Raw genomic sequence first — 13,386 nt, forward strand, 5'->3', positions numbered from 1 at the left:
AACCTTAGATACGACTTGCTTCCCTTAGCAACCGGAGATATTTATATAGTCCGCTCAGCTGATAGAACCCTTCAGTTTAGCTACGAGCCAGAAAGCTAACGCTATGCTAGCAAGATCCAAAGTCAATAACATTGTGTACAGTTGGCAATCAGTAAAAATAATTTGACAGTATGTTGAACAACAAGACAAGCTAGCTATCAGCCATGTCATTGTCCCCAAAACAATATAACGACTTTTGCGAAGAATTTGGAATCCTCTGTTTTTTTGTCGTTTGCACGGCGGCGCAGCCTGAAGCAGCGAGCTGAGATATGTGATATAACGTTATTCTCTGTGAAACAAAGTCAGTCCAGAGGGCCAGTATAACTTACTTCTTACAGCCTTTGTGTTTTAGCGCCATCCTGTGGTGTTCAGAGGACGAGTTGGAAATAATAAATCCACATTTCCTTATTGATTTAATGTAGTGCATTCATTTAGAACAGTAAACAGTCAGTTTCACTGAACTCCTTTACTAGGTGTCCTACATCACTTTTTAATGGACACCCTGCAGCCAATCAGAATCGAGTATTCACCCAGACCATGGTATAAGTGTTGTTAATGTGTTATTAATGTGTTGTTTATATGTTAATTTTGTACATGTTAACAACACTTTGACAACACGTTAATCCACAGCCCTGTGGAGTAAAGTCTGGCTACACCACATTCTAGGATAGGAAAAAGACAATTCTTGGTTGTTCTCTAAACCAATCACAAGTGTCTTGGGGGGCGCTAAGTTCTGGATGCAGCGACGGTGCCTCTGCAAAATAGTCTGAAGGAACCTGTTCTGGTGGAACATTTGCACCCCGCAAAAGAATACAAAAAGCATGTTGACAACACACTGACAACATGTTGTTTGAACGTTGTCTATGTAAGGGTTAATGCCTGACGAGGTGTCCATTGTCAGGTATTAATGGACGACGGCGAGGCGTGAACCGGTTGCCTCCGCCGAAGTCCATTAATACCTGACAATGGACACCTCGAAGGGCATTAACCCGCTTATACTATGGTCACTTGCCAAATAACACATTTTTAAAACATTAGTTCATATTTTAATTAGTTTTACAATCGAAATCTAAAGTTTATCCAAACAATAACTCCGTTCCCTGGTTACGCTTCGACGGTTTGACTAATACCTGGAACAATCATTCCCATCCATCAGGTTCTTATGCAATGCAAATGTTGTTCTCTCCACCAGGAATTAGGAAGAACCTTAGATACCACTCCCTTTAGCAACCGGAGATATTTATATAGTCGCTCAGCTGATAGAACCCTTCAGTTTAGCTACGAGCCAGAAAGCTAACGCTATGCTAGCAAGATCCAACGTCAATAACATTGTGTACAGTTGGCAATCAGTAAAAATAATTTGACAGTATGTTGAACAACAAGACAAGCTAGCTATCCAGCCATGTCATTGTCCCCAAAACAATATAACGACTTTTACGAAGAATTTGATCCGCGATGTGTAACGTTACTGTCGGCTGCAGCGGCGCAGCCTGAAGCAGCGAGCTGAACAGTGAACGGGATGTGAGATAACGTTATTCGCTGTGAAACTGAGTCAGTCCAGAGGGCCAGTATAACTTACTTCTTGCAGCCTGTGTGTTTTAGCGCCATCCTGTGGTGTTCAGAGGACGATTTGGAAATAATAAATCCACATTTCCTTTTTGATTTAATGTAGCGCATTCATATAGAACAGTAAACAGTCAGTTTCACCGAACTCCTTTAGTAGGTGTCCTACATCACTTTTTATACCATGGTCTGGGTGAATACTCGATTCTGATTGGCTGCAGGGTGTCCATTCTGTGCGTCGGACGGTTCACGCCTCGCCGTCGTCCATTAATACCTGACAATGGACACCTCGTCGGGCATTAACCCTTACTTAATGGACACCCTGTTAATGTGTTAGAAATCACATTTATTTGAACTGCTTGGCTTTCCATAGAGACCATACCGTTATAGACGGCTGAGTGGTCCTAGTGCTAGACAGATCACTCAAATGTTCACAAATCTCCATTAGGTTGGTTTATAATCTAACAAAGGGTTTTTGACATATGCGCATTATCAAATCCCTTTATGTTCAGAGACAGAACAGCTGTGAGGAAAAAGTCTAATACACAAATTATTATTATTATTATCAATTCTCTAAATATAACAATTTCCTTCTAACGTTTTTTTTCTTCTTTTTTTACTACTAATAGAGCATTAGCTCAATTTTGAAAGCTGGCAAATGGAATCTAATAACAACTAGTGAATACTATATAGACAACATTACAACTATATATGCTATTCTTACACCATTATTACAGAAATATATTTTATATTATTTATATAAGTTATATTATGTTGTAATGTTTGTATTGTCCTCTATTGTATTACACACATTCAACAAGCCTAATGTAATGTTTTAGCCTCATCAAAATGTTGGAGAGGATGTGGTGAAAACAATGATCTTTTTTTGGTTTTGCCCAATAATTCAGATATTTTATTGTAAACATTAAGGATTTCTGCTTAGAAATTATATTATTGTTGCAGAAAATATGCTCATGCGTGCACTTTTGGATTTAAAACATAGGAACATTTCAAACCATATGGCATACATAAAGTGAAACGAAATAGCAGGTCAGTCTGATTATTAATTTAACTCCAGAAGATGGCAGTAGTGCATCTTTAAGGATGCAACCATAGGATGCAATCCAAAGAAGAAGTCTTGTGTTGACCATTTTGTTCCACTGGATGGCAGCACACAACAGAACTGCTGTCTGCCTTGGACGCCCAATGAAGAAGTTAGCATTACATTCAGTACGCTGCTGCCTCTCAGCGTACAGAGCAGCATCCCGTGGACCGGCTTTTCTATAAATTTAATTTATTTTTCTTTCATACGAACGTGTAGATATTTTTTGTTAATTCTGCTACGGTTCTAGTTATTTCGGGTTTTTCACAAGGACATCATAAGGAAGTCCGAGAAGAACCGAGGACGTGTGAGACTTCATAGTTTTTAACAAACACTGCAATCCCTTTGGTCTGCCTCCTTCACTCTGCTTGTTAGCTATTTGCCAAGAGAGTGATTTTCTACCGCCCAGGGAAACATGAGCTTCCTTTTGTGAGTAATAATTGTGTCATGAATGCTTATTTTGCATTGCCACTGGGATTTATCGGGAAATATCACTAGTATTAGCCTTATAGGGCTACATAATAGCGATAGCATAATACGGGCTAAGACTATTTGCTGGACTCACCTATGAATGTATGCGAATGATTCACATTGCTTTTTGTAGATTTTTATGAGAATTAGCTTCGGCATTGATAGTAGATTATTTGTACAGGTATTAGGGTTGTGCTTCAAAACTTAAAGCTTAATTGTATTTACCCCAGAGCAAATATTAACTGAGAGGGGTCAGTCTGGCCTGGATATTTCCTGGTGTGAACACTTTGTTGCCACGGGCTAATCTAGCCCCGGTGTGACAGAACGCACCAATCCATCTCTGACGCAAAAAGTCGACGATTTGCCTGACGATAAAAGTAACAAGATTGTGTCTTTGATATTTAACGTTAGCAATCAAAGGGCGGAGGGTTGAATGCGCCCTCTGAGGATGAGGATGTATTTTTAGGTTAATGGAGGAAGAAGAGACGAGTTATAAACCCAACTCTCAACAACAAAAGCATTTACAGAGTAGGTCACCACTTTTTACTTCTAGAACACCCAGTTTTAAATATTGGAAATGGATTAAAACTTATTTGACCCTGTAAAAGTGCCATCATAATTCAATTCAATTTTATTTAGAGAGTCAAATCACAAGTTATTTCAGTTAAATTATCTCAGGACAGAGTAGGCCTAGACCACATTTTCTCTTGCCCTATTAAAGTATATATAATTTGGTATTTTTATAAAAATGATCTAGAATGTCGACTTTGATGTAGATTAGTTTTAATAGATGGCAAAGCTCTGAATAAAGGAAAACCGTTTTAGTGTGACCTAGCATGTTGTGATGACTCACATTCTTGTTTAATGGGGCAGTGAGAGGGATTTATACACTACCTCTCCAAATGGCCTCATTATACACAGAGAGACATACTGTTCTGGTGGTCCCCCGCTCTGATTCTGCCAAACACTTCAAGTCAACGCAAGCTCAACTCTTTTGTCAGCTCTTAAGAAGATCCTGACTTTTTTTTTGTTAGAAAAAGTCCCTCACCTAGGGGCACTGTGAACTCATGATTTGTCATCATATCTGACTGCCTCCTTATTGATCACACTATTTTCTCTTCCTCTTTGAAATGTGACTCACAGTGGAAACCGGTCATCCAAGACGTTCAAGCCCAAGAAGAATATCCCGGAGGGTTCACATCAGTACGAGCTGTTGAAACATGCAGAAGCTACACTGGGAAGTGGAAACCTGCGCATGGCAGTCATGTTGCCTGAGGGTGAAGACTTAAATGAGTGGGTCGCAGTCAACAGTAAGCACCAATTTCACCCCCTTCCTTGACACACCCTTTTTAGATTCAGGTTTCTGGCAGTCACTTCCCCTTCACACACCTTTTTTAATTTTACGTCTGTCACTGCCCTCTTAGTTCTAACGTTTGCATGCTTCCTTGTAGTCCTGTTCCTGAAGTCACAATTAGTCCACATTAATAATCCGTTGAGAGTGAACTGTCAGGGGTTGGCATTCCCTTGCACATAGTTTTGGCATTGCCTCTAAAGTCCATGTGCATTCATGCTTGAAAAACCACTGTGAATGTTAAATAGACTTTATTGTCTGTGTTGCGAGAGCCGTGTTTACTTTAGCGTTAGAGTGCCTTTAGGGTTTAAGATGTTCACTGTCTTAGCATGTTAGGTTAAGTTTTTGTTTAGCCATTTTACGACAGTATACGGTTAAGTGATTTGAATTTGGATTTGATCATTCTTTTTACACTGGTGTAATGCAGGTCACAAAATAAATGAGTGAATGCATCATTAAAATAGTTCTTGAATTTGACTGACTGATATACTGTCATTTGAGTCTCTTGGACTGTATTGCATGGTTCTTTGAACATTTGGATGCATTTTGGAACCCTCTGTAGCCCAAAAAAACATGAAACCATCGACATAAATAAATGACATGGAACTTTCTGTTCCTGTTGATGTATTTGCACGTTACCACTTCCCTCATTCCAACTAAACCAAAGTCTACGTATATAGGTTTATTAGTAACTGTATATATTTAATTTTATTTTTATTCTAATTTAAATATTTGTATATTCTATTTGTGTGTAGCGTGGAGGGTCTACAACTTGCATATCATTGCGTAACCCTATGTTGTAAAATGGCCAAAATATTAACCTTTTATCCAGTGTTTTTACACAATGTTAACAGAGAATCTAATGTATCGAGTTCACTCATTTTCTAGCTTCGTTAAGGGGTTAGTGGAAATGGATGAATGTTAGTCAATGCCTCAAAAGCTTTTTTAACTTGCACAATAAGGGGAAGTTGGAATAAAATTGCTGTAACAACTCCTCTCCCTACCAAGTTTATGACTCTCCTCGTGATCTCTGTACACAAGAAGCAGTTCACTTCATTTTTTTTTAAGATTCCTGTTTTTTGTATGGCATTTAGCTTGTAATGGATAGTGACAGTAGAGGAAGAGAGGGGCTTATGACATGCTGCAAATGTCCCTGGCCAGAATCAAACCGGGAAGGTTACATTGTATGCATCTTAACCATTGGGCCACCAGGGGTTTTCACTTTATTTTGATTGAACAACTCTTAGCAGTTTACCTGTATCACCTGAGCATCTCTGATGTTTTGTAGCCCTGCTGTCGTTTTGCATACACCTCTATGTTAGTCCAGGTCCTTGGAAAATCGGTCATGGTGACGATGACTTTGGCACCTGTCATGGTGAACGTGTCGACCAGTTGAGAGCATGGCAGAAGCAATAGACCTGATCTATTTATGTTTTTCCTGTTCTCGCAGCCAGGCGTTGTGTGTCATCGGTGACATATATGGACAATAACAATTTTAATAAGAAAGATTAGCAGGGTTTTGCCTTGAAATGTGCATTTTTCTGTAGTAAGAGTACCTCTAATTCTGCTCTCCCTCACTGGTCATGAGCAAGCATCACATCTAACTTCAACTACTTTTAGTGGCATAAACACTTGTGAACCATCCGTTCATTCCATTATCTGTAACCGCTTACCTTGGATAAACACTAAAATCAGCAGTGTCAAATATGTTTCTTACGTCATTTTTGAAGTTGTTATCGAGCCGTTTTGGGCAAAAATATGTTTATTGAAGACTGTGAAAACCTACTCAAACATAAAAAGAAACTGGTGTCTTCTTAAACAGGATGTTGCACATCAGCTGTCCAATATGTATTTTTTTTCCTGTGAGATAGGCAAATGGAGCACCAACACTAATGCTGCCAACCCTTTTAAATGGATCTCTCCAACTAATGGAAAGCCAAAGTTGGTGGCACTATGCCCCTGGGAACGACCGATAACACCATTTGTTCCTGATAACTGGAGTGTGCACTGGTTTTACAGTTTGGACTATAGCAGTGAAGTGGGGGTGGTAAAGGGCTGTGGGGAAACTTGATGCCAGCTGTTTTCATTGGCACACAAGGTATTTGTTCCATGTACGTTTTTGATTTAAATAAGTTCCCTTTTGCTTTTTTTTTTTTTTTTTTCAGCTGTGGATTTCTTCAACCAGATCAATATGCTGTATGGCACCATCACAGATTTTTGCACAGAGGAAAGCTGTCCAGTCATGTCTGCTGGTCCTAAGTAAGTTTATCATTGTTGGCCTGTTTGTAGTCTAATAAAACCAACCAACAAGCTCTGCTTCACTCCTCTTGTTCTGTCAAGGCTCAACAGGCCTTGGGGTAGGGGTGTTGTCAGTGGGACAAAACAACTTTAATCGGCATCAAATGTGACAATTGAAGTTATATTCAAATTCAAAATGCAACAGGCTTGTTGTCGTCATTGAGTAAAACACCTAACATAGGCCCCTTAGTCGTCTGGCCTCCTGTAGTCTATATCCTTGACGTTCCACTTCGGGGATTGCTCCGTTGCCGCCGGAAAATCCGCCGGATTTCACTCATTTAGGCCGGATATCTGTTGCCTTGGGCTTCCTTTGTGTTGGCATTTTAAACTCCGATCAATTTATAAGGACTGTGGTTAACCTTTTCTCAGATCTCTTCAAGGTAAATCCAGACAGCTAGCTAGCCTCCCCAATCTGAGTTTTCTGTTGCACGACTAAAGCAACTTTTAAACGTACACGTGTTCCATCAAAACAAGTTCCTTCCGAGCCTATTTTGCAGCGGCACCACTGCTTTTCTCCGGTGCTTAGCGCCGCCCAAGACAATTGTGATTGGTTTAAAGAAATGCCAATAAACCACAGCACACTTTCCTCCCAACCCTGAATGCTATGTGGAGAAGCCAGACTCTCCTCCAGTGCGCTTTGGAGGGGGGGGGGGGTCTGGCAAAGCGAGACTAGGCCTCCTGCTGCCAGGATCAGTAGACTCTCTGATGTTTTACATGCTAGTGTCTCATAGAGAAAACGCCTCACAAGATTTATGTTGACTTCTGCAAGGGTGAAAGATTCCTTATGAGAGTGATGTTTGGTGACTTGCATCAGCCTGTTCAGAGTATTTCCTGGATCAGAATGGGTCTTTGAGGGGTGACTACACATGGCAATCAGTCTGTGTTACCTTATTTGACAGAAATCTATGCATTTACCTGTTACTTCTTACAATTTGGTAAACCAAAATGTATATTATGCTTAAGTAAAAAAAAATTCTAAAATCTATTTTGTGATAAATCCCCAGGAGTCCGGACTGAGATTAGCTCTCATATTCAAGTTTATGTTCTGCTTGTTCAACGGTTGTTTAGTAAATTGCTCTTTTTAACACATTTAGAGAGGATTTGAATTACTATTTCTATTCTCAATTGTTGTCATTTCGGTGCTGGTGATTTTGCTTTGGGGCTGGCTCAAACCTCTTTGGGGGGCGCCAAAATGCTTTTGTAAATTGGGCAGTGAAAATGAAGGCAGAAATACCATTTTGTTGTACATTTAAATGACGTCCGTGGTGAATGAGTGTGAACTTAGATGGAATCCATAAAAATCTAATGTTTGTCCATCTACATTTCCTGTAGGTATGAGTACCATTGGGCGGATGGAACCAACATCAAGAAGCCCATAAAATGCTCTGCTCCCAAGTACATTGATTACCTCATGACCTGGGTGCAAGACCAGCTTGATGATGAGACGCTTTTCCCTTCGAAGATCGGTATTTTTTTTTTCTCTCTATCCTGTCAAAGCCATCTTTTCTCCTTAGGGGACGTCATCTGAGTTGTCGGCACCAAAGCACACCTACATAGTGTCCGTTTTCCTTATTTACATATCCAATAATTAGATATTTCACAAATCCCTCCAGATGAACATTGTGAACCAGAATTTTCTCTGGTTCACAATGTAGAAGGCCATTGAAAAGAACTGTATACCGTTCTCAACCTCCCAACTAGCAGAGGCTTGTGCAGTCTAGGGTGGAGCCTTAGTAGAGTTGGATGGCAGCCAGCACAAATGAATGTCTCCTCTATCTCTCTGTACATCTCAGTGGAAAGAACCAGTGACTAAAGGTGTGAGGAGTACAAAGAGTTTGCTTCCTTTTCCACAATCGGTAGATCTAATAACTGGTATCCATTTTGTACCAGGAGGACCTCAAAGCCTTGCACCATCTTAAAAAAACAAGACCCAACTCCTTGGCCTTTACATTTGCATTGACAGGATTATTCCACCCTCTAACCTCTAAATTATTAATATTCCCGGAATAGTCCAGTCTGGTGACCAAATGAAAAAGTTAAGTACTTAGAAGAGTGGGCCATGTGCATGTCCAGCCCTAGGTGCAAGCTTTTAATCAAGTACTCCTTGTCCTGTCGGTCACCAGCTTCTTTTTGAATAATTGATGTGGACTTGTACTGTAGCTCTGTCTACACTGTAGGAAGAATCCCTCCACCAGGCGTCTGGCCTCCCAACTGTTTACTGTATCAACTGCACAGCACACCTGAGGTGTAGAGAGCTGTTGTGACATCAACATTTCCTAACTACAGATGAGCATGTTGTTACATCAAGTGTGTTGCACTCATCACTGTTTGCACTTCCCTTAAATCGGGCTGTGTCAGAAAACATACTGCATCTGCCTTCATTGCTCTGAGCTTTTAGGACTTATCAAGATTTGTAGCAATAGGTAATCGGAAAAAGGAAAAAAAGAAAAGTCATGCGCAGTTAGTGATTGATTGTGTTAACGTTTTGTCTGTCAATCCTCACAATGCTTTTTATTGTATTTAAGCTACAGTATGCCTGAAGAAACCAAGCACAGTTTGTAAAACATATACTGAACAAACAACACTTTTGTTTTTGCCCCCGTTTTTTGTGTTGGTGAGCACTTCAGATAATCCATCCACCTCACAGGTGTGGCATATCAAGATGCTGATTAGACGGCATGATTATTGCACAGGTGTTCCTTAGGCTGGCCACAATAAAAGGCCACTCTAAAATGTGCAGTTTTACTGTATTGGGGGGGTCAGAAAACCAGTCAGTATCTGGGGTTAGGGTTCAACACCTCTCCAAAGTGCCAGACGCCATCGAATGTGAGCATTCGCCCACTCAAGTCAGTTACGACGATGAATTGCAGTCAGGTTGAGAGAGAGCGAAAGAGGGATGAACCCTAACCATAACACCAGATACTGACACCCCCCAATAAAGTAAAACTGCACATTTTAGAGTGGTCTTTTATTGTGGCCAGCCTAAGGCACACCTGTGCAAAAATCCTGCTGTCTAATCAGCATCTTGATATGCCACACCTGTGAGGTGGATGGATTATCTCGGCAAAGGAGAAGTGTTCACCAACACAGATTTAGACAGATTTGTGAACAATATTTGAGAGAAATAAGCCGTATATCATTTTGTTCAGTGTGTGTTTATATAATATTAGGGTATTTTGAAACTCCCAAAACATCTTAAGGATCCTTTTACCTGTGTGTTTCCATCAAGTGACCACTGAACGTGTTGTCTATGTCTTAGGTTGTATGTTTTCAGAATCTTCAGGTTTCAGTGACAAAACGGATGAATCTGAATAACGGCTTTTCTTTCTTACCCTCTTGTTCCCAAGGTGTCCCCTTTAAGCGAAACTTTATGTCCGTGGCAAAGACCATTCTGAAGCGCCTGTTCAGGGTCTACGCTCATATCTACCACCAGCACTTTGACTCTGTGATGCAGCTGCAAGAGGAGGCGCACCTCAACACGTCGTTCAAACACTTCATCTTTTTTGTTCAGGTAAAGAATCTGACATGTGAATATTGACTTTTATGTATTTTTTCACTTGAGTTGTACTGTATATTAGTGATAAATTGTTTGCATACAGCGGATATTCTGTTTATGTTTGCTCCCTTACCTTTTGTCTTTCTCAGGAGTTCAACCTCATTGACAGGAAAGAGCTGGTCCCACTTCAGGAGCTGATTGAAAAACTGACAACCAAGGATAGATAAACAGCAACGTAATCCTTGTTTTATTGGTCTCCTAGTTTTTGCACAGATACCCACCCCACCCTGGCTGTATGTATGCAGTATAGACTATATTTCCATTTGGGGAAATGTTTTTAATAAGGCCAGGAAGAAGGAAGGGTCTTGATAGGTTTAAGGCGCCAGGACTAATGCTATCAGGGATTACACACTTAAATGAAGAAACCACAGACTAACATATTGGATTAGCTGTATGGAAAGATCCCCAGTATTCAGTCATGGCTTACATTTGGGATGATATAGACATATGTTCATAAGTTTTCTATTTTACTGCACAAAAATGTTTTTCCACTTTGATTTACAGGAGAATGAGGCATTTCCATGCTCTTAGATTCCCATTTCTTGCCTGCAGGGAAGAATGGTGTGTAAGTAAAGTGCTGTATAATAATGGAAGGGCTTTGTTGGTGAAGAATTTAAGCCAAGCCTTTAAGCCAATGTCACCGCACGAGCTAGTTATTTATTCATTAATTGACTTAGAAGGATCTGGGTTGCTACCTTTCACATCTGTAAGAGCCCACATCTGTCAATACAAAATAATCCTAAGTGCCTAGCATGGCTCATAATTGCCCTATATCAACAGTGAGAGCTGTAAGAAGATAAAGGCCATAAACCACTGACTTGATTGACACATTATTCAATTTTCCACACCACCTCCCTTTAAGTTTCTGTGGTTCCTAATTCCTTCTTGCGCCCCTTTTTTTTCTATTTGTACTGCAACTTGGTTCAAAAATGATTTTCTCTTTAAAAAAAAAATCATACTCCTCACCAACCTTATTCTTATTTAGTTAGAAAGTCGCTTTACCAAGTGTTGTGTGCAGGTTATGATAAATGAATGTGTTGAAGGACATAGAAGTGAGGCTAGAATATTGTCATATTGTAGCAGGGACTAAAAATGAACTAAACTTTGTGTTTTCTAGTCAAATGTTCCTGAATACTAGTTTTTTTCCCTCAAAACTTGAAGTAGAAATTTTTTTTTAGGAAAAGTCTTCAAGGGATCTGAAACCTTAAATTGTATATAAATGTCCTCAAATAGTAGTAGAGACCTGTTTAAAGTCACAACCTCCACTGTTAAAAAAAATACAAGCATTTTGAATTGGATTATGCTGCATCCCTTGTTATCTCACTAGCCATAAAGCACTTTGAACAATTTTCCTGACCTCTTTTGCCTGAATGTTTTATTCTGCATAGACTGTGCTTTGTGAGAAGCTGTATCATGTGACTGATCATAGTTGATTTCCTCCCTTATATTTCCCCAAATGAATGTTGAATTGCTTAACCTCTAAAATTGGCTCTAAGGCACAAGTGAGATTTCTTATGCTTTTGTATGGTCTGAGTTGTTTGTTGCTGTGCTTCAAACAGCAGATGCATGTACCCTTCCTAATCTCAAAGTGTAGTTTACTATGCAATAATTGACCCAACACTAAAAAAAAAAAAGGTTTACCAGTTGGCTCATTCATACTTTATCTAATATTAATTTTCCTTTTTATAGTGCTTTAAGTCTGGTGTATGCTAGAAATATATTTCTCTTTTAGGTTTGGTTTAAAGAACGATGAGATGAACATTTTATATATCTTTATATATAATTTGTCAGAGAGGTGTAATACTTGCAATGCAAACATGTAAATACTGAGGGTTAGACCGGTCTTAACGCTAACTTTCAGCGAGCATGGAGTGGTAGCTTTTGGTTTAAAGAATGCATTGAGTCTTCAGAGGGTGCTTCCCCCCCCTCCCCCATTTGGATATTTAAATCTTGTTTGTTTTAATTGTTGAGTATCTTTTTTTTTTTTTTTTTTTCACTTCCTTAGCTAACTATTATGAATGTTACTGCTCACCAGATATCTGAAAATGTAATAGAAAATCAGTCATCCTTTATGAAATGCCCATAACATAGCCTATTGCCTACAGTTTTTCCTCCTTGACTGTAATAATTGATGACCTGTTTGTAAATAATTGCTTGGTAGAGGTTTTCAATGCTACTGAATTGATTTATGCTGTTTACAAGGCAAATAAAGGTGGTCTTGACTCTTTGAATGAATTGTATGTTTACCATGTAACTAAGATCGTTTACTGAAATACTATACTTGAGTACAATTTTGAGGAACTAGGTTTTTCTATTCTATACTACTTTACACAGCTTCTCCAATACGTTTCAGAGGGAAACATTGGACGTTTTGCTCCACTACATTATCTTCACAGATAAAGATGCATCTCACATTAAGATATTACATCAAAAAAACACAGTTTACAAAATATAATGCAATGTTTCGTTGGCACTTGTATAATATAAAATATAAAAGCCTCTTCAACCAACTACAACATTAAAGTGCTGCTTAAATGTTTATAATAATTATCCAATAATATAAGTGACGGAGCATTCTGATTAATGAGTACTTTAACTTGCAATACTTAAAGTATGTTTTGTTGCCAGTATTTGTGTACATTTCCTTTTAAGTGACATTTTTAATGCATGACTTCACTTGTGGTAGAGTAATTCTAATTTATGGGATTGGTACTTCTGCCCCCCCCCACACACACCCCAAAATGCAGCGGTGAAAAGTAACTTAACACATTTACTCAATGAGATTTTGAGGTACATCAGCACAGTTTTTATTTAATGCTTCTTTATACTTCTACTCCACATTTCAGAGAGGAATATTGTATTTTTTACTTCACAACTTTTATTTAACAATTGTAGTTACTAGTTACTTTTCAAATTAATTATATATTAATTATTAATTATTTGATATACAAAACATACATATTGATACAACACTGACAGTGACCATAATGCAGAATAAGTATACTT

The 13,386-nt window shown here is 39.0% G+C and overlaps 1 protein-coding gene across 1 annotated transcript; it reads left to right on the forward strand.

Annotated features, from left to right (window-relative positions):
- The first annotated feature begins 2,808 nt into the window (after nucleotides 1-2,808).
- LOC120545651 (MOB kinase activator 1B) lies at nucleotides 2,809-12,611 on the forward strand. Its single transcript, XM_039780191.1, has 6 exons — nucleotides 2,809-3,133; nucleotides 4,319-4,485; nucleotides 6,692-6,785; nucleotides 8,157-8,290; nucleotides 10,172-10,335; nucleotides 10,470-12,611. The coding sequence occupies exons 1-6, from the start codon at nucleotides 3,120-3,122 to the stop codon at nucleotides 10,545-10,547; spliced, it is 651 nt and encodes a 216-aa protein (XP_039636125.1). The 5' UTR covers nucleotides 2,809-3,119; the 3' UTR covers nucleotides 10,548-12,611.
- Nucleotides 12,612-13,386: the final 775 nt, after the last annotated feature.

Source organism: Perca fluviatilis, chromosome 17 (genome assembly GCF_010015445.1).
Source record: "Perca fluviatilis chromosome 17, GENO_Pfluv_1.0, whole genome shotgun sequence".
NCBI lineage: Eukaryota > Metazoa > Chordata > Actinopteri > Perciformes > Percidae > Perca > Perca fluviatilis.

What these genes read in the sequence shown, in the direction of transcription:
- LOC120545651 (XM_039780191.1), top strand. An exon ending in TGAGTGGGTCGCAGTCAACA is followed by an intron (nt 4,486 to 6,691) that starts GTAAGCACCAAT and finishes TTTTTTTTTCAG; the next exon opens with CTGTGGATTTCTTCAACCAG. An exon ending in GTCATGTCTGCTGGTCCTAA is followed by an intron (nt 6,786 to 8,156) that starts GTAAGTTTATCA and finishes CATTTCCTGTAG; the next exon opens with GTATGAGTACCATTGGGCGG.